This window comes from Anomaloglossus baeobatrachus, chromosome 8 (assembly GCF_048569485.1).
Source record: "Anomaloglossus baeobatrachus isolate aAnoBae1 chromosome 8, aAnoBae1.hap1, whole genome shotgun sequence".
Lineage (NCBI taxonomy): Eukaryota > Metazoa > Chordata > Amphibia > Anura > Aromobatidae > Anomaloglossus > Anomaloglossus baeobatrachus.
The window spans coordinates 218,125,027-218,144,226 of NC_134360.1; the positions used below are offsets into that span (position 1 = coordinate 218,125,027).

At 49.8% G+C, this 19,200-nt stretch overlaps 1 protein-coding gene across 2 annotated transcripts in view; it reads left to right on the forward strand.

Moving 5' to 3' along the window:
• Positions 1-3,638: 3,638 nt before the first annotated feature.
• The window catches only part of RNF220 (ring finger protein 220), a 129,245-nt gene continuing 113,683 nt past the window's right edge, over positions 3,639-19,200 (forward strand). For both annotated transcript variants that reach the window (XM_075320201.1, XM_075320202.1), the window contains exon 1: positions 3,639-3,762. In XM_075320201.1, coding sequence (XP_075176316.1) covers positions 3,722-3,762 — 41 coding nt within the window. In that variant the 5' untranslated portion in view covers positions 3,639-3,721. The remainder of the gene's footprint in view (positions 3,763-19,200) is intronic.

Sequence of the window (19,200 nt, forward strand, 5' to 3'; positions counted from 1 at the left end):
GAAGCAAGGACGCACAACTTCCCCTCCTGTGCTGCAAAATTCCTCCTTAGGCTACTTTCACACATCCGGCTGTAGCAGTGCGGCACAATCCGGCGCTCTGCTGAAAAAACGAAACCGTTTTTTTTTGCCGCCGGTTTCGTTTTTTCCAGCATTGACTTGCATTGGCGCCGCATGGGCTTGTGTTCCGTCCGTTTTTTGCCACATGCGGCAGATTTAGCCGATGCGGCGGCCGGATGGAACGTTCCTTGGCACGTTTTTTGCTCTGGCAAAAGAATCGCATCCGGCCGCTGCGGCGCATTTTTCAATGCATGCCTATAGACGCCGGATGCGGCAAACAAACGCATCCGGCCGGCGCATGCGGTTTCTTCCACTGCGCATGCTCAGTAGCGTGCCGCAACCGGAAGAAAACGGACGGGCCGCATGTAAAAACTTATGCAAAGGATGCGGTGTTTTCGCCGCATCCGTTGCATACGGTAGGTTTCACAGCCGGATTGAGCCGCAGTGCTCAAACCGGATGTGTGAAAGTAGCCTCACCTTGGCTCTAAAGTGTTCCCCAAATAAAAATGGTTAAATGAGTCATTGTGGGAGATACACTACTCACAAGAAGTTTGGGATATTTGGATTTTGGGTGAAATTTTTGTAGAACGCAAAAAGTTCCCACAGTGATAATTTATCAGGACAGTCGGCATGTGAGAGAAGCAGCAATGGGGGATTCCTCATCTCAAGCAATGTATTGAAACAAAAGCCAACACCAGTGGCGGGTATACCCCCTCCACACCCCCCCAAAAAAATAAATAAATGTCAGTGTCTCAATAACTTGCCCTGTGGACTTGAGCATCAATGCCAGCTGAGAATGACGCCTCCTGCTGGTCACCAGTGGAGTTATTGTCTGCAGAAGCCGACTCTTCTTGAAGGACAGCCTCAGGTCATTGAGGTTCTGGGCTACAGAGTTACAGCCTCTACACAGTGACTTAGCTGATTGCACAGGTTTCTATGGTATTTAGGTCTGGAGAAGGTGCCCCAGTTTCCAGCAGCCGTTCCTTAGTGATGTGACCTCAATTAGCTGAAGCATTGTCCTCCATGAAGATGACATTAGGTCGTTGATGTTCATGCAGAGGCACAATGACTGGAGTAATGATGCTATTCCAGTAGTAGGGGCTGTCACTGTACTATCAATACATTGTAGGGCCGTTCTGTACTGACCAGACACACCGGCCCACCCTGTAACACCACCACCAAAGGCTCATCTGGTGACAGCTCTGAGGCCACTGGTCCTTCCATGAGCGTAGATGACACTGGTGCCTGGAGATGCAGTCGGTAACCTCGCAGGTCATCTAACACACAGACCATGCTGATGTAAATGGATTTTAATGGTCTGATGTGACCGTTGGTGCCTCTCACCTCCCTTAAATGTGCCTGGAATTGTGTGGCATTCATCATCCAGTTTTGAAGGGCATTTTTCACAAGAAAGTAGTCATCAGTGTGGATGTGGCCAGAGGACGTTCACTTCTCTGCCTGTCTGTGAGTCTTCCAGTCTCTCTGTACAACCTGCTGGTGACACTTTGTGACGCTCTAAACTCAGTGGCCACATCTCTGCCTTTTTTGTGATTCTTCCAGTCTCTCTGTGTCTGTGTACAACCTGCTGATGAAACTCTGTGACAATGTAAGCTCTGTGGCCATTTATCTGCCTTTCTGTGATTCTTCCAGTCTTTGTGTCTCTGTACAACGTGCTGGTGAAATTCTGTGACACTGTAAGCTCAGTGGCCACTTCTCTGCCTTTCTATGACTCTTCCAGTCTCTCTGTATTTCTGTATAACCTGCTGGTGACACTCTGTGATGCTCTCAGCTCAGTGGCCACTTCTCTGCCTTTCTGTGACTCTTCCATTTTCTCTGCGTATCTCTCTACAACCTGTTGGTGACACACTGTGACGCTCTAAGCTCTGTGACCACTTCTCTGCCTTTCTGTGACTCTTCCAGTCTCTGTATCTCTGTACAACCTGCTGGTGACACACTGTGAGATTCTAAGCTGTGTCTACTTCTCTGCCTTTCTGTGACTCTTCCAGTCTCTGTACAACCTGCTGGTGACACTCTGACACTCTAAGCTCAGTGGCCACTTCTGTCTGAGAACCTCTTGCTTGAAGCCTCACAGTGGCGTGGTACTGCTCATCAATTGTTAGGTGTCGTTTGGGTCTCATGATGAGGAGGACTGATTAATACCAATTCTAACTGAACCCTGAAATTTATTGGGCGACTCATGGATCAAACACCTCCTGTGAATTTTACCTTTAAGCTCCTTATTAGAGAACAGCAAGTTGTGAAAAAAGAACTGAAACATTAAACTGTTGGACAAGAGCATCCAAAAGTGCAGAGGTCACATTAAGGTCACCTGGAAAGGTCAGAGGGCGTTATAGGATCATCCTGAAAGTTCACCTGAAAGCCAAATATCCCAAAATCTTTGTGAGTAGGATATAATGTGCAAAATGTGCAAACCCCTGGTGTAATTTGCACCAAAAGACTTCATGACTTGCCCCATATACACTATGTATTTTATACACTTGTCTGACAAGGGGGCTTGGCTTCACTGACAGGGGAGTACGGTATATTATGGAAGGGGAACGGCCTAAAATGACACCCTGCACCAAATATCGGGCACAAAGTAGGCCAAGCAATACACTGGACAGTCATGAACCTCTGTGATCGTCTGCGCTGTGTATTAGACTGTGGATTCGTGAGCGCCAGCGTTACTCATCGATTTATTTGGCCACATCTGTTTGGGGTGACAACCAATGAGGCTTGTATTCCAGCTCCTTTCTGAAGTTGTCAGGAATATTATGTCTCCCATATTATGTGGACGGGATGGATCACTACGTAGCGGAACAGATTTGACACCCACGTTAGATGGATCGCTGTGTATCTAGGAGTGTAATTTCTAACTGCAGGGGATGTACTTGATTATAAACCTAAAGTGGAACCCCGGGGTAGCACTAAATTATGCATTTGCCATGAGATCCATGCTTTGTTCCTGCGAGAGGCTGTGTTTCCTGTTGCGGCCTGCAGGGGCGCTGGTGTTGTAGGGGCGTGTGACCATTAGGTGCAGATGATTTTAGCTGGCGCTCAGAAACCCCCCCCCAGGAAAAGTGCTGCACGCCGGTTACGTGGGGCTCCGCAGGAGAGGCTTTCCTGCTGAGAAGGGACTCTTGACGTTTATTTATGGCCGGCTTCGGTGCAGTCTTGCCCCGTCAGTCTCCACGTGGTTGGCATTAAGATCAGCATTGTTTTATAATAAACATCTTAATTAGCAGCGATTTGCATTTTTATTGCATGCTTCCATCACGGCTCGTCTCTGCCCCTGTCATCCGTACACTGAGTGCGGCATAATGAGGAGGTGCCGTATATCACGGCCGTGCCGGCATTATACCTATAGATCCCACCAGACCCGATAACACAGCAGGTGGAATATTATGCCCAGTATATAGGACGCTGAACTGGGGCCAATGACTGGGGGCCACGGATTGTCTCCTTATATACAGGGATCCTGCTAGGAAAAGCTATTTAACCCCATATGTGCCATGGAACTTTCCGTCTGAATTGTCAGGTATCATCCTAACAGTTGTGCTTTTATTTCTCTCCAGGTAAAAAGAAAGTCGCCCTTTTTGACAGCCAAGCCCCGATCTGCCCCATCTGCCAGGTCCTGCTGCGTCCCGGGGAGTTACAAGAACATATGGAACAAGAACTGGAAAAACTAATACAAGTCAACATCAGGTAAAGGGAAACCCCGACTGGAGCGGCAGTCACATGGCGGTCTACACCCCCGGACGGGGAGAATCGCCAGACCATGAATATTAGCCATCACTCTATATCCAAAGAGTGGATTATCTGTAGATGGCCGCAGCACCTCACCCATACCGGCCAGAATACACGACAAAGTCTGCGCATATTAACCACAAGCAACCAAGGGAGACTCCGCCGCGGCAGCACCGACTGCGCACAATGTTATCTCCAGGCCGCCATCACGGCCTGAAATCCGCACATGCACAATATCCTCCGAGCAGATGTGGCGCAGATATGGTGCCCGCTACTGGCCGGAGTCACTGGTGGGGTATATGTGATGGGGGCACAGGGTCGGGGATGGACGGACCCACTGAGACTGGTCAGTGTGTTACTATGTGATGGGGGCACAGAACCGGGGATGGACGGACTCAGACCGGTCAGTGTGTTACTGTGTAATGGGGGCACAAGGCCGAGGATGGACGGACTCACTCAGACCGGTCATTGTGTTACTGTGTAATGAGGGCACAGGGCTGGGGATGGACGGACGTAGTCCATTCATTGTGTTACTATGTGATAGGGGAACAGGGCCGGACATGGACGGACTCAGACCGGTCAGTGTGTTACTATGTGATGGGGGCAAAGGGCCGGGGATGGACGGACTCAGACCGGTCAGTGTGTTACTGTGTAATGGGGGCACAGGGCTGGGGATGGACGGACTTAGTCCGGTCATTGTGTTACTATGTGATAGGGGCACAGGGCCGGACATGGACGGACTCAGACCGGTCAGTGTGTTACTATGTAATTGAGGCATAAGGCCGGGGATGGATGGACTCAGACCAGTCAGTGTGTTACCATGTGATGGGGGCACAGGGCCGGGGATGGACGGACTCAGACCGGTCAGTGTGTTACTATGTGATGGGGGCACAGGGCTAGACAGACTCAGGCCCGTCAGTGTGTTACTGTGTGATGGGGGCACAGGGCCAGGGATGGATGGACTCAGGCCCGTCAGTGTGTTACTGTGTGATGGGGGCACAGGGCCGGGGATGGACGGACTTAGACCGGTCAGTGTGTTACTATGTAATGGGGGCACAAGGCCGGGGATGGACGGATTCAGACCGGTCAGTGTGTTACTGTGTGATCACGTGTCGCCGCTGCGTCTGCTCAGTCCCAGTGTGTAGAAGAGAGGTAATCTGGGGGTCTGGCTTTATGGAAGGACCCTTCTCTCATTTCTCCCCCTTTGACACCTCGTATGAGCATTTCAGACAGAGAGTGTGTAATTGATGGTGTAATTTGGGTCTCGTCCAACCTAATAAAGAGCCGCACCAATTTAGCCCACCGGTTTAAATGCAGAGAAGCAATTAAGGGCCTCCAGAAAGCCATCAAGGAAGTGAGGGGCACGGAGGGAGCTGTGGTGAGAGGTAAGACGGTAAGGTAGCCGGGTGCGGAGGAGGGGGAATCCTGGAGTTTAATGGGAAACAGGAAGAACCCTAAATCATATACCTGACACGTTTCCATTGTGATCCCGCTGACAAATGAAAAAGGATGGGGTTATTCCGTCAAGTGAGCGCGCAGTTAAGAAGGCGAGGGACGGCCATGGCCGTGCTGCAATCAGCTCCTTAGCAGGCTCCGGAGAATAAGAGCTCTCTATTAATTATTAAATAACGACCCGGGCCGCGCCATGATAGATAACATCCAATCTATTCCATGCATTGAGGCAATTGAAGCTAATCTACAGCAAAGGCCAGAGCTCTCTGTCACCTTCACTGGGGCATCTTTAACCAGCGACGACTCCTGCACCGGATGGGAAGAGCTTCATTAACATCTAATGAGGTGCAGTGCGCACCTTACGTCCCGGCATTAGCCCCGTCAGATGCCGCTAATAACCATCATATTTACTGGTATGGAGGCCGCGCCGAAACCATTCATTGCACATGACAGCGTTGATAAATAATCTCGCTACAAATTACTTCCAATGTTTTGCTGGAAATTATTGAAATGTGACACGTGTGGTTCATTGCTTGAATAATGGGTTTGTGTCAATGGTAAGAAAACCGCCCCATACGAGTGCTAGGAGGGCAAATGTGCGTCCTGTGGGGGTCCCGTCCGCAACATGCGAGTGCTAGGAGGGCCGATGTGCGTCCTGTGGGGGTCCCGTCCACAACATGCGAGTGCTAGGAGGGCAGATGTGCGTCCTGTGGGGGTCCCGTCCGCAACATGCGAGTGCTAGGAGGGCAGATGTGCGTCCTGTGGGGGTCCCGTCCCCAACATGTGAGTGCTAGGAGGGCAGATGTGCGTCCTGTGGGGGTCCCGTCCGCAACATGTGAGTGCTAGGAGGGCAGATGTGCGTCCTGTGGGGGTCCCGTCCGCCCCATGCAAGTGCTAAGAGGGCAGATGTCCGTCCGTCAGTGGTTTCGTCTTCCCCATGCGAGTGCTACAAGGGCAGATGTGCATCCTGCGGGGGTCCCGTCCACCCCATGCGAGTGCTATGGGGGCAGATTACGTCCGGCGGGGGTCCTGTCTGCCCCATGTGAGTGCTAGGAGGGAAAATATGCATCCTGCGGGGGTCCCGTCCGCCCCATGCAAATGCTAGGAGGGCAAATTGTGTCCGGCGGGTGTCCCGTCCGCCCCATGCGAGTGCTAAGGGGGCAGATTGCGTCCAGCAGGGGTCCCGTCCGTCTCATGCAAGTGCTAGGAGGGAAAATATGCATCCTGCGGGGGTCCTGTCCGCCCCATGCGAGTGCTAGGAGGGCAGATTGCGTCTGGCGGGGGTCTTGTCCGTCTCATGCAAGTGCTAGGAGGGAAAATATGCATCTTGCAGGGGTTCCGTCCGCTCCATGCGAGTGCTAGGAGGGCAGATGTTCATCCTGCGGGCGTTCAGAAATACAATTCTATATATAATATGGGCTGAAAGTGCACACTCCCAGCTGCAATATGAGAGTTTTCACATCCAAATCGGAGAAAGGGTTTAGGAATCATAGCTCTGTAATGCATAGCCTCCTCTTTTTCAAGGGACCAAAAGTAATTGGACAAGGGACTCTAAGGGCTGCAATTAACTCTGAAGGCGTCTCCCTCGTTAACCTGTAATCAATGAAGTAGTTAAAAGGTCTGGGGTTGATTACAGGTGTGTGGTTTTGCATTTGGAAGCTGTTGCTGTGACCAGACAACATGCGGTCTAAGGAACTCTCAATTGAGGTGAAGCAGAACATCCTGAGGCTGAAAAAAAAGAAAAATCCATCAGAGAGATAGCAGACATGCTTGGAGTAGCAAAATCAACAGTCGGGTACATTCTGAGAAAAAAGGAATTGACTGGTGAGCTTGGGAACTCAAAAAGGCCTGGGCATCCACGGATGACAACAGTGGTGGATGATCGCCGCATACTTTCTTTGGTGAAGAAGAACCCGTTCACAACATCAACTGAAGTCCAGAACACTCTCAGTGAAGTAGGTGTATCTGTCTCTAAGTCAACAGTAAAGAGAAGACTCCATGAAAGTAAATACAAAGGGTTCACATCTAGATGCAAACCATTCATCAATTCCAAAAATAGACAGGCCAGAGTTAAATTTGCTGAAAAACACCTCATGAAGCCAGCTCAGTTCTGGAAAAGTATTCTATGGACAGATGAGACCAAGATCAACCTGTACCAGAATGATGGGAAGAAAAAAGTTTGGAGAAGAAAGGGAACGGCACATGATCCAAGGCACACCACATCCTCTGTAAAACATGGTGGAGGCAACGTGATGGCATGGGCATGCATGGCTTTCAATATCACTGGGTCACTTGTGTTTATTGATGACATAACAGCAGACAAGAGTAGCCGGATGAATTCTGAAGTGTACCGGGATATACTTTCAGCCCAGATTCAGCCAAATGCCGCAAAGTTGATCGGACGGCGCTTCATAGTACAGATGGACAATGACCCGAAGCATACAGCCAAAGCTACCCAGGAGTTCATGAGTGCAAAAAAGTGGAACATTCTGCAATGGCCAAGTCAATCACCAGATCTTAACCCAATTGAGCATGCATTTCACTTGCTCAAATCCAGACTTAAGACGGAAAGACCCACAAACAAGCAAGACCTGAAGGCTGCGGCTGTAAAGGCCCGGCAAAGCATTAAGAAGGAGGAAACCCAGCGTTTGGTGATGTCCATGGGTTCCAGACTTAAGGCAGTGATTGCCTCCAAAGGATTCGCAACAAAATATTGAAAATAAAAATATTTTGTTTGGGTTTGGTTTATTTGTCCAATTACTTTTGACCTCCTAAAATGTGGAGTGTTTGTAAAGAAATGTGTACAATTCCTACAATTTCTATCAGATATTTTTGTTCAAACCTTCAAATTAAACGTTACAATCTGCACTTGAATTCTGTTGTAGAGGTTTCATTTCAAATCCAATGTGGTGGCATGCAGAGCCCAACTCGCGAAAATTGTGTCACTGTCCAAATATTTCTGGACCTAACTGTATAAAACATTCACACAGAATCTGGAGCCGTCACTGATGGTGATTCTGGAGCAGATCTGTTACGAAATCCACACGAAAAAAAAATTGCCGATTCCCCGTTACCGCAATCTGGAGAAAGCAAAGTAAAGAACTAAGGGGTACTTTGCACACTACGACATCGCAAGCCGATGCTGTGATGCCGAGCACAATAGTACCCGCCACCGTCGCAGCTGCGATATCTTGTGATAGCAGCCGTAGCAAACATTATCGCTACGGCAGCTTCACATGCACTCCCCTGCCCAGCAACGTCGCTCTGGCCGGTGACCCGCCTCCTTTCTAAGGGGGCGGGTCGTGCGGCGTCACAGTGACGTCACACGGCAGGCGGCCAATAGAAGCTGAGGGGCGGAGATGAGTGGGACGTATACATCCCGCCCACCTCCGTCTTTCCGCATAACCGGCGTGAGCCGCGGTGACGCAGGTAGGAGATGTTCCTCGCTCCTGCGGCTTCTCACACAGCGATGTGTGCTGCCGCAGGAACGAGGAACAACATCATACCGTCGCTGCTGCGCAATTATGAAAATGTCGCACACTACACCGATCATACGATAACGACGCTTTTGCACTCACTAATCGTATCAAAAATGCTTTACACACTACAATATCGACAGCGACGCCGGATGTGCGTCCCTTTCGATTTGACCCCACCGACATAGCACCTGCGATATCGTAGTGTGCAAAGTACCCCTAAGAGCTTGTAAAAGACAAAGGCGGCAACGAATGCAAAGATGGTGTTTAGCCCAAAATACAGGAATTTAAGAAAACAGTACACCGTGTGCAGCATTATTAGGCAAGTTGTATTTTAGAGGATTTTTTTTATTATTGATCAATAACTATGTTCTCAACCCAAAAGACTCATAAATATCAAAGCTTAATATTTTTGGAAGTTGGAGTGGGGGTTTTATTTTAGATTTGGCTATGTTAGGAGGATCTCTGTTTGTGCAGGTAACTATTACTGTGCAGAATTATTAGGCAACTTAATAAAAGCCAAATATATTCCCCTCTCACTTCTTTATTTTCACCAGGTAAACCAATATAACTGCACAAAATTTACCAATAAACATTTCTGACATGCAAAAACAAAACCCCAAAAAATTAGTGACCAATATAGCCACCTTTCTTTATGATGACACTCAGCAGCCGACCATCCATAGATTCTGTCAGTTGCTGGATCTGTTTACGATTAACATTGCGTGCAGCAGCCACCACAGCCTCCAGACACTGCTCCGAGAGGTGCACTGTTTTCCCTCCCTGTAGATCTCACATTTTATGAAGGACCACAGGTTCTCTATGGGGTTCAGATCAGGTGAACAAGGGGGCCATGTCATTATTTTTTCATCTTTTAGACCTTTACTGGCCAGCCACGCTGTGGAGTAGTTGGATGCATGTGATGGAGCATTGTCTTGCATGAAAATCATGTTTTTCTTTAACGATACCGACTTCTTCCTGTACCACTGCTTGAAGAAGTTGTCTTCCAGAAACTGGCAGTAGGTCTGGGAGTTGAGCTTCACTCCATCCTCAACCCAAAAAGGTCCCACAAGTTCATCTTTGATGATGCCAGCCCATACCAGTACCCCACCTCCACCTTGCTGGCGCCTGAGTCGGAGTGGAGCTCTCTGCCCTTTACTGATCCAGCCTCTGGCCCATCCATCTGGCCCATCAAGAGTCACTCTCATTTCATCAGTCCATAAACCCTTTGAAAAATCAGTCTTAAGATATTTCTTGGCCCAGTCTTAACGTTTTATCTTATGTTTTTTGTTCAAAGGTGGTGGTTTTTCAGCCTTCCTTACCTTGGCCATGTCCCTGAGTATGGCACACCTTGTGCTTTCTGATACTCCAGTAACGTTGCAGCTCTGAAATATGGCCAAACTGGTGGCAAATGGCATCTTGGCAGCTTCACGCTTGATTTTCCTCAATTCAAGGGCAGTTATTTTGCGCCTTTTTTGCCCAACACGCTTCTTGCGACCCTGTTGGCTATATGCCATGAAATGCTTGATTGTTCGGTAATCACGCTTCAAAAGTTTGGCAATTTCGAGACTGCTGCATCCCTCTGCAAGACATCTCACAATTTTGGAGTTTTCAGAGCCCGTCAAGTCTCTCTTCTGACCCATTTTGCCAAAGGAAAGGAAGTTGCCTAATAATTAAGCACACCGTATATAGGGTGTTGATGTCATTACACCGCACCCCTCCTCATTACAGAGATGCACATCACCTGATTTACTTAAAGGGAACCTGTCACCTAGAATATGCGTTCTGACCTATCAGCAGACGCATGTGTGCCCTAATTACACCTCCCGACCCATCCCTGTGTTGAAAAATTGTATAATATGAAAGTAATAAAAAACGTTTTATTACCTTCATATTTTGTATGTAAATAGCAGGGAATGTGGTCACAGGGGCGGTGCCTTGCCCTATGTACGTCTGCATATTTCCGTGGTATCACGTGAGACCATGGAGCGAAGTCCCTGTCGCTTATTCTATCCTGCGCGTATTGCAGCAGGCTTCTCTTCCGGGTTCTCCTTGTCAGTTTCAGACGCGCACTGCGCATGCCGGCGATTGAACACCCGGAAACAAAGCCTGCTGCAATGCGCGCAGGATAGAATGAGCGACGGGGACTTCGCTCCATGGTATCACGTGATACCACGGAAATATGCAGACGTACATAGGGCAAGGCGACCACATTCCCTGCTATTTACATACAAAATATGAAGGTAATAAAACGTTTTTTATTACTTTCATATTCCTTTAATTGGTAGTTGGCTCTCAGGCCTATACAGGTTGGAATAGGACAACATGTATAAAAAGTATTGTGATAAATTTAAAATACTCATTTGCCTAATAATTCTGCACACAGTGTAATTGTCCTCTTAGGTGTTCAGATTCTGTAGAACCTGAAACCTTGGAATCGCAATAAGCAAAAACTTCAAGTTTTATAAAAAAATTCTGGCAAACAAAAGTAATGTAACCAAACGTTACAGTGTGAACAGACCCTGACAGGCAGAACGCCTTCTGGAACAATGAGGCCACCTTTGAGCTTGTCCCCACAATGTAATGTATCACAGATGAGGGGGGCTGCAGAAGACGAGGACCCTGTCGAAACGCATCAGTTTCCATGAAGCGGTGTATGATCACAGTTATATGTCCGGTTTCTTCGCGGTATAAGTTCGGAGTTAATGTGTCTATACTTTACTTTCATCGGCTGCTCCAAAGTTAAAATTACCTGGAATAAAACAGCACCGGAGCTTGATATAATGAAAGCGCCGTTGTTGAATATGAGTGAGGGGTGCAGGATTGTGCGGGGCAGGGGCAGACGCTGCTCTCGGCCGTGGAGACCGCCTGTCACAGCCGGGGAGTGAAGGACGCCGGGTACGCCGCATGCAAATTTAATTTCTGAATCAGGGACTCTCTCTCCAAAGAGGTTTGTCGCCTTTGAGCCCTTCTCCTTGTTACATATGTAGCAGCCTCATTGAACCTGACATGTCAAATTCAGGCCATTTGTGCAAAATCTCCCTTTAATAATACCGTTTCATTTCCCTCAAATGAGACTTGAATGCATGTAAAATGGAAAAGGATATTTAAACTCTAACATTAGGCAGATGTGTGTTGCCAGAGGCCGAGAGAATATATGAGATTCTCAAGTACTTAACACGTTGTAACTGCTCTCCTAGAATATGTCACCAATTGCATTATTTTCCTCCCAGCTCCCACTTTAAGCCAAAAATGTAAATTGAAAAAAGAAAAAAAAGGAAAAGGAAATTCACCGGCTGATTCTTTAACCCTTTGTGCGCTGGAGGGAATGTACATTTTTTTTGAATGTTGCCTTTTGATACTGACCTGGAATATTTCGGGCGAGTTCTCACAATTAGCGCCATTTATTTATGTGTTGAATCCTCTCTTTTTGGAGGACGATTTTGCTGTGTATTGTCTTATGCCGTCGGCGGCTGATAAATAAAGATATCGGACAGCAATGTAATAATTAGCAATGGTGATAATTACCGTCAGCGACCAATGAGCCGGGCGCTCAGACGTTATCCGGTAACGCCGCATCTTATGGCATCTTCCTACAAACACTCGTCCGGGGCTGTGAAAGGCTTCATACTAATATATATTATACTCTCCATCGCGGCACAATACAGCCACGAGGAAAGCCTGAGGTCACGAATGCAGGGTGGCTTAGGCCACGTTCACACCAGGAGTTTTTGGAGAGTTTTTGATGCTGAGAATCTTCCAGTTTCAGCAAAGTGGATGGATTTATAGAAATCTCCAGCCATGCGGATTATTTTCTCACCTGCGCAAGGTCAATGATATAGGTGCAGATTTTCCCCATAGACTTGCATTAGATAAAGAAAATCCCCAGGTAAAACACGTTATCCGCACAGGACAAAGCCAAATACCAGGAAATAATAAAAACAAAGCAGCTTAATATCTGACAGCGCAGAATCAAAAATGTGATAAAAACACACGAAAAAAACAGAAGGAAAAACAGAAGGAGAAAACACAAGTAACTGAATTTACATAATAGATGCAGAAAAACTGCAACATCAAAAACTCCCCAAATGCCCCCGGTGGGAACGGAGCCTCAGGTTACTGAGATGACCATCCTGATTTTGGTCCAAAAAACCCCAGCCTGTTCAATTGTTGGTCGCATTCACACATGACTTGGCAACCGTGCAGATTGCCACTATCCATGTCTGCAATTTTGGCTTTTTCACAGCAGATGTAAAATAGTCACGAGACATCAAGTCACAGAGATGTTTTGGTCGCACAACGTCTCTGAGTCCTGCAGTTGTGTGGCACTGTTGCCGCCTATCCCAAGCCTGACACTGGCCATTCACATTAGACGCCATCTCTCCCAACTTCCCCATACACAGGATGGAGCGGGAGGCTCTGAGCATCATCCACTCTACCCCCGCAGGAGGCCCCCATACACAGGACTGAGCTGCAGGCTCTGGGCATCATCCACTGAACCCCTGCACGAGGCCCCCATACACAGGATGGAGCTGCAGGCTCTGGGCATCATCCACTGAACCCCTGCAGAAGGCCCCCATACACAGGAGTGAGCTGGAGGCTCTGGGCATCATCCACTGAACCCTTGCAGAAGGCCCCCATACACAGGACTGAGCTGCAGGCTCTGGGCATCATCCACTGAACCCCTGCAGAAGGCCCCCATACACAGGACTGAGCTGCAGGCTCTGGGCATCATCCACTGAACCCTTGCAGAAGGCCCCCATACACAGGACTGAGCTGCAGGCTCTGGGCATCATCCACTGAACCCCTGCAGAAGGCCCCCATACACAGGACTGAGCTGCAGGCTCTGGGCATCATCCACTGAACCCCTGCAGAAGGCCCCCATACACAGGAGTGAGCTGGAGGCTCTGGGCATCATCCACTGAACCCCTGCAGAAGGCCCCCATACACAGGAGTGAGCTGGAGGCTCTGGGCATCATCCACTGAACCCCTGCAGAAGGCCCCCATACACAGGAGTGAGCTGGAGGCTCTGGGCAGCCTCCTCAGAACCCCCGCAGGAGGTCCCCATACACAGAACTGAGCTGGAGGCTCTGGGCAACCTCCTCAAAACCCCTGTAGTAGGTCCCCATACAGAGGACTGTGCTGGAGGCTCTGGGCATCATCCTCTGAATCCCTGCAGGAGGCCCCCATACATAGAACTGAGCTGGAGGTTCTGGGCATCATCCTCTGAACCCCCAAAAGAGGTCCCCATACACAGGACTGAGCTGAAGGTTATGGGCATCATACTCTGAACCCCCGCAGGAGGCCCCCATACACAGGACTGAGCTGGAGGTTATGGGCATCATCCTCTCTACCCCTGCAGGAGGTCCCCATACACAGGACTAAGCTGGAGGCTCTGGGCATCATCCTCTGAATCCCCGCAGTAGGCCCCCTTACACAGGACTGAGCTGGAGGCTCTGGACATCATACTCTGAACCCCCGCAGGAGGCCCCCATACACAGGAGTGAGCTGGAGGCTCTGGGCATCATAGTCTGAACCCCCGCAAGAGGCCCCCATACACATCAGATGGCCAGATTATCCCACAAAGGTTCCACTAACTTTAATATGCTAGGAACACAATTCTGGGGATGTTTGATAATTACGTTGTTCTGAGGACCCGTCTCCTGGAGAGCACCGCTCCCCTGCCTTCAGGTTTCTTGCTTGCTGGGGCGCAGTGCACTCCTGGGCTGGCGTCTGGTCTGTACCGCTGGTCCTAAAGGTGCGCTCGGCTGTGCCTCTACAGCATCATATAGACAACCATGCTGGCCGAATCCAGTGAGAAGGGAGAGGATTTTTTAAAACAAGTAAATTGCAACATTGGTTGGGTTTTTTTGCAAGTACTTTGTAATTTTACCCACTTTGCATGTGGAGACAACCCCTATTACTTCATCATTACAACTCTTATCGCCTCTTCTGGCACCTACAATAATTAGGATATTTATGGTTTTCATTGTGCACCATACCATGTAATCACAGGCATATTACACTGGAGATCTCCACTAGCACAATGGCTAAGGCTAAGTTCACATATCAGTTTGTTTTTTTTTGTCTGGCCGAATCCGGCTCAAACACCTATGCCACGGATGCAGCGAAAAAAAAACGGATGCGTTGCATACGTTTTTCCATGCGGCCCGTCCGTTTTTTGCCAGATCCGGTTTGATACTGAGCATGCACAGTTCAAAAAACAGCATCCGGCGGCCGGATATGTTTTTTTGCATTGTAAATGGCGCTTCATTGTGCCGGATCCGACACGATGCGGTTTTTTCGCCGCAGCAAAAAACGCAGCATGCAATGTTTTATCCGGCCGCCGCACCGGCTAAATATGCCTCATACGGCAAAAAACGGACGCAACGCAAGGCCATGCGGCACAATCCGGCGCTAATGCAAGTCTATGGGGAAAAAACGGATGCGGCGACAGTTGTTGCCGCATCCGGTTTTTCAGAAAAGTGCCGGATTGTGCCGCACAGCAAAAACCTGATGTGTGAACATACCCTAAACGCCCATTACAGGGAGGACAGCTGCACTGCAGGGTGTCCACCGTCAATCATTTCTAAATCTCCTGGTGTGGTCTGACCCGGCCATGCTGCGATATGCCCTGGTGTCTTCCCGACATCACCCAGGCACATTACTAGCTCCTAACCTGTAGATTTAATGCTGCAATTCCGCTCAGAGGATAAAGTAATTGGTTATAGTAATAGGCCAAAAGGTGGTGTTCTTACAGCATACAGATATTGCAGCGCGCACCTTCCCAGCGCGGGGATTTCTCACTCCACTTCTCTCAGGCGTTAGAGACGCCATCTTTAAAGCTTAGAAAGACAATTTTGGATCATTTTGTTTAACACCTAAATCTTCTGCTTCCATTTCCCTTCTCAGGGAAAGGCTATTTGTCTCCCACCCCCCGTGTGCCTCCATTTTTCAGCCAGCACGTTGGCCGCCAAGCTGTGAGCGGAAAGTGCTGCGTCAGATTTTTGGCAGCGATCCTGCTCGGCCTTCACATCTCTGAGTGGCAGAGGAAGCACCTGAACCCGATGGAGCCAGTGAGCGCTCTTGGCTCTACACCTCTACAGGCCATGAATCTTAAAGACGCCGCTGGCTCCAATCCTCCCTCCTGGACTGTCACCCTAATTCATGCCCTACTTCAGCTTCTTGGATAAGGTTTGTAGGGCTGGTTCACACTGCAATGTTCATCCTGGAGACGAAATGCAGCACATGTGCTAATAAAGGTCCCACATCTGTGTCCCATGTAAACGTTTTCTGAAGATTAAGCTTCCGCTAGGAGCACACCGGCTGATAACGGTGCAGATCATAAGTGAGAAGTGGAAAATATATCTGTGCTTCTGCACTGTGTGCACAAGAGTCTGAGCGTCAGCTGCGCGGTCAGAGCGTCCAGGCCGGTACATACTGCGGACCCTGAACGTCCTTACGATACCAATATAATTACAATGGGAGGCAGGTGACACGGGCCTTATAATAAGTGACGGGTCAGAGGCCCAGACTGCACTCAGCCCGAGACCGGAGTAGCCCTATCTGCTCCTTGGTGAGGAGGAGAGGCCCAGACTGCACATAGCCCCAGACTGGAGTAGCCCTATCTACTCCCTGGGGTGGAAGAGAGGCCCAGACTGCATGCAGCCCCAGACCAGAGTAGCCCTATCTGCTCCCCGGTGAGGAGGAGAGGCCCAGACTGCATGCAGCCCCAGATCGGAGTAGCCCTATCTGCTCCCTCTCCGGTGTGGAGGAGAGGCTCAGACTGCACATAGCCCCAGACTGGAGTAGCCCTATCTACTCCCTGGGGTGGAAGAGAGGCCCAGACTGCACTCAGCCCCAGACCGGAGTAGCCCTATCTGCTCCTTGGTGAGGAGGAGAGGCCCAGACTGCACATAGCCCCAGACTGGAGTAGCCCTATCTACTCCCTGGGGTGGAAGAGAGGCCCAGACTGCATGCAGCCCCAGACCAGAGTAGCCCTATCTGCTCCCCGGTGAGGAGGAAAGGCCCAGAATGCATGCAGCCCCAGATCGGAGTAGCCCTATCTGCTCCCCAGTGATGAGGAGAGGCTCAGACTGCACATAGCCCCAGACTGGAGTAGCCCTATCTACTCCCTGGGGTGGAAGAGAGGCCCAGACTGCACACAGCCCCAGACTGGAGTAGCCCGATCTACTCCCTGGGGTGGAAGAGAGGCCCAGACTGCACATAGCCCCAGACCGGAGTAGCCCTATCTGCTCCCCGGTGAGGAGGAGAGGCCCAGACTGCACACAGCCCCAGACCGGAGTAGCCCTATCTGCTCCCAGGTGTGGAGGAGAGGCCCAGACTGCACACAGCCCCAGACCGGAGTAGCCCTATCTGCTCCCCGGTGAGGAGGAGAGGCCCAGACTGCACACAGCCCCAGACCGGAGTAGCCCTATCTACTCCCTGGGGTGGAAGAGAGGCCCAGACTGCACATAGCCCCAGACCGGAGTAGCCCTATCTGCTCCCCGGTGAGGAGGAGAGGCCCAGACTGCACACAGCCCTAGACCGAAGAAGCCCGATCTGCTCCCTCCCCGATGAGGAGGAGAGGCCCTGACTGCACACAGCCCCAGACTGGAGTAGCCCTATCTGCTCCCTCCCCGATGAGGAGGAGAGGCCCAGACTGCACACAGCCCCAGACTGGAGTAGCCCTATCTGCTCCCTCCCCGGTGAGGAGGAGAGGCCCAGACTGCACACAGCCCCAGACCGGAGTAGCCCTATCTGCTCCACGGTGAGGAGAGACCCAGACTGCACAGAGCCCCGGACTGGAGTAGCCCTATTTGCTCCCCGGGGAGGAAAAGAGGCCCAGACTGCACATAGGGCTTCTCTAGTCTGGGGCTATCTGCTCTCCGGTGAGGAGGAGAGGCCCAGACTGCAAACAGCCCCAGACCGCAGTAGCCCTATCTGCTTCCCAGTGAGGAGAGGCCCAGACTGCACACAGCCCCGGACCGGAGTAGCCCTATTTTCTCCCCGGGGAGGAAAAAAGGCCCAGACTGCACATAGCCCCAGACTAGAGAAGCCCTATCTGCTCTCCGGTGAGGAGGAGAGGCCCAGACTGCAAGCATCCCCAGACCAGAGTAGCCCTATCTGCTCCACGAGGAGGAGGAGATGTGTATTACCTGCAGCGTGTACCTGTGCCTGAATATTACATGACATTATATCAGTCTGGGACATAGAGGACCACTGATCTTATCAGAGCCATTTATCTGGATGCTGAATCCTGCCACCTAGTGGAAAGAAAGAGCAGTACAGCACCGAGGGAAAAGTAACCCTTTGTCTGACAGCTCAGGGTCTTACGAGCCTTAATTTTAATATCCTTAAATCTTTTTACCTTAATTCTTTATCATTAGAAATATATTGGAATGAAGCAATCGAGGAACTTATGCAATAAAGTCCTGTATACAATGTCCTGATCCTCCAGCATTTCCTAGCGTAGAGAGGTGTATGGGAATGTTTCCCCCCTGGCCTGGCGATTTTACCTGACATATAGGAAGGGTCCTTTGCTATCTTATGGCGACCCCCTAATTTACCCAACACTACTGCTCCCAGAAAAGAAATCGCCCATCTTCAGCAACAGAGAATGACTGGACCCATCTGCGTTACATCTGTACCAGCTGTGCATTGTATCAGGTTTTATTTATCTACAAATATTTTTATACATGACCTAAATACAATCCTTTATTAACCTATCAAACCGAAAATGGATCCAAAATTCCCCCGGTACAGAAGAAAGGGCAGATCTACAGGCGGACGCAGTTATACTTTACTGTGATCTCTTCTCCTTGGGAGCCCACAATCTCCTGTGGAACAAGCTGATCTCCACTTTCCTCAAGATGTCAACACTACTTAGCTGTTTCCTAGGGGTTTACACTAATCTATTCTTCCTTTGTACCCGTAAGCTAAACTGATCCCTTCTTTCTTTGACCCTAGAGGCCACACTGGTCTCTTCTTCCTTGGACCCAAGGAGGCCACACTGATCTCTTCTTCCTTGGACCCATGGAGGCCACACGGATCTCTTCTCTCCTGGGCCCATGGAGACCACACTGATCCCTTCTTCCTTGGTCCCAAGGAGGCCACACTGATCTCTTCTTTTGTGGACCCAAGGTGGCCACACTGATCCCTTCTTCCTTGGCTCCCGGAGGCCACACTGATATCTTCTTTCCTTGGACCCATGGAGGCCACACTGATCTCTTCTTCCTTGGATCAAAGGAGGCCACACTGATCTCTTCTTCTCTGGGCGTATGGAGGCCAAACTGATCCCTTCTTCCTTGGATCCATAGAGGCCACACTGGTATCTTCTTATTTGGCTCCCGGAGGCCACACTGATCTCTTCTTCCTTGGACCTATAGAGGCCACACTAATCTCTTCTTGCTTGGCCCTGGAAGTCATATTGGTCTCATCTTCCTTGGCCCCCAGAGGCCACATTGAT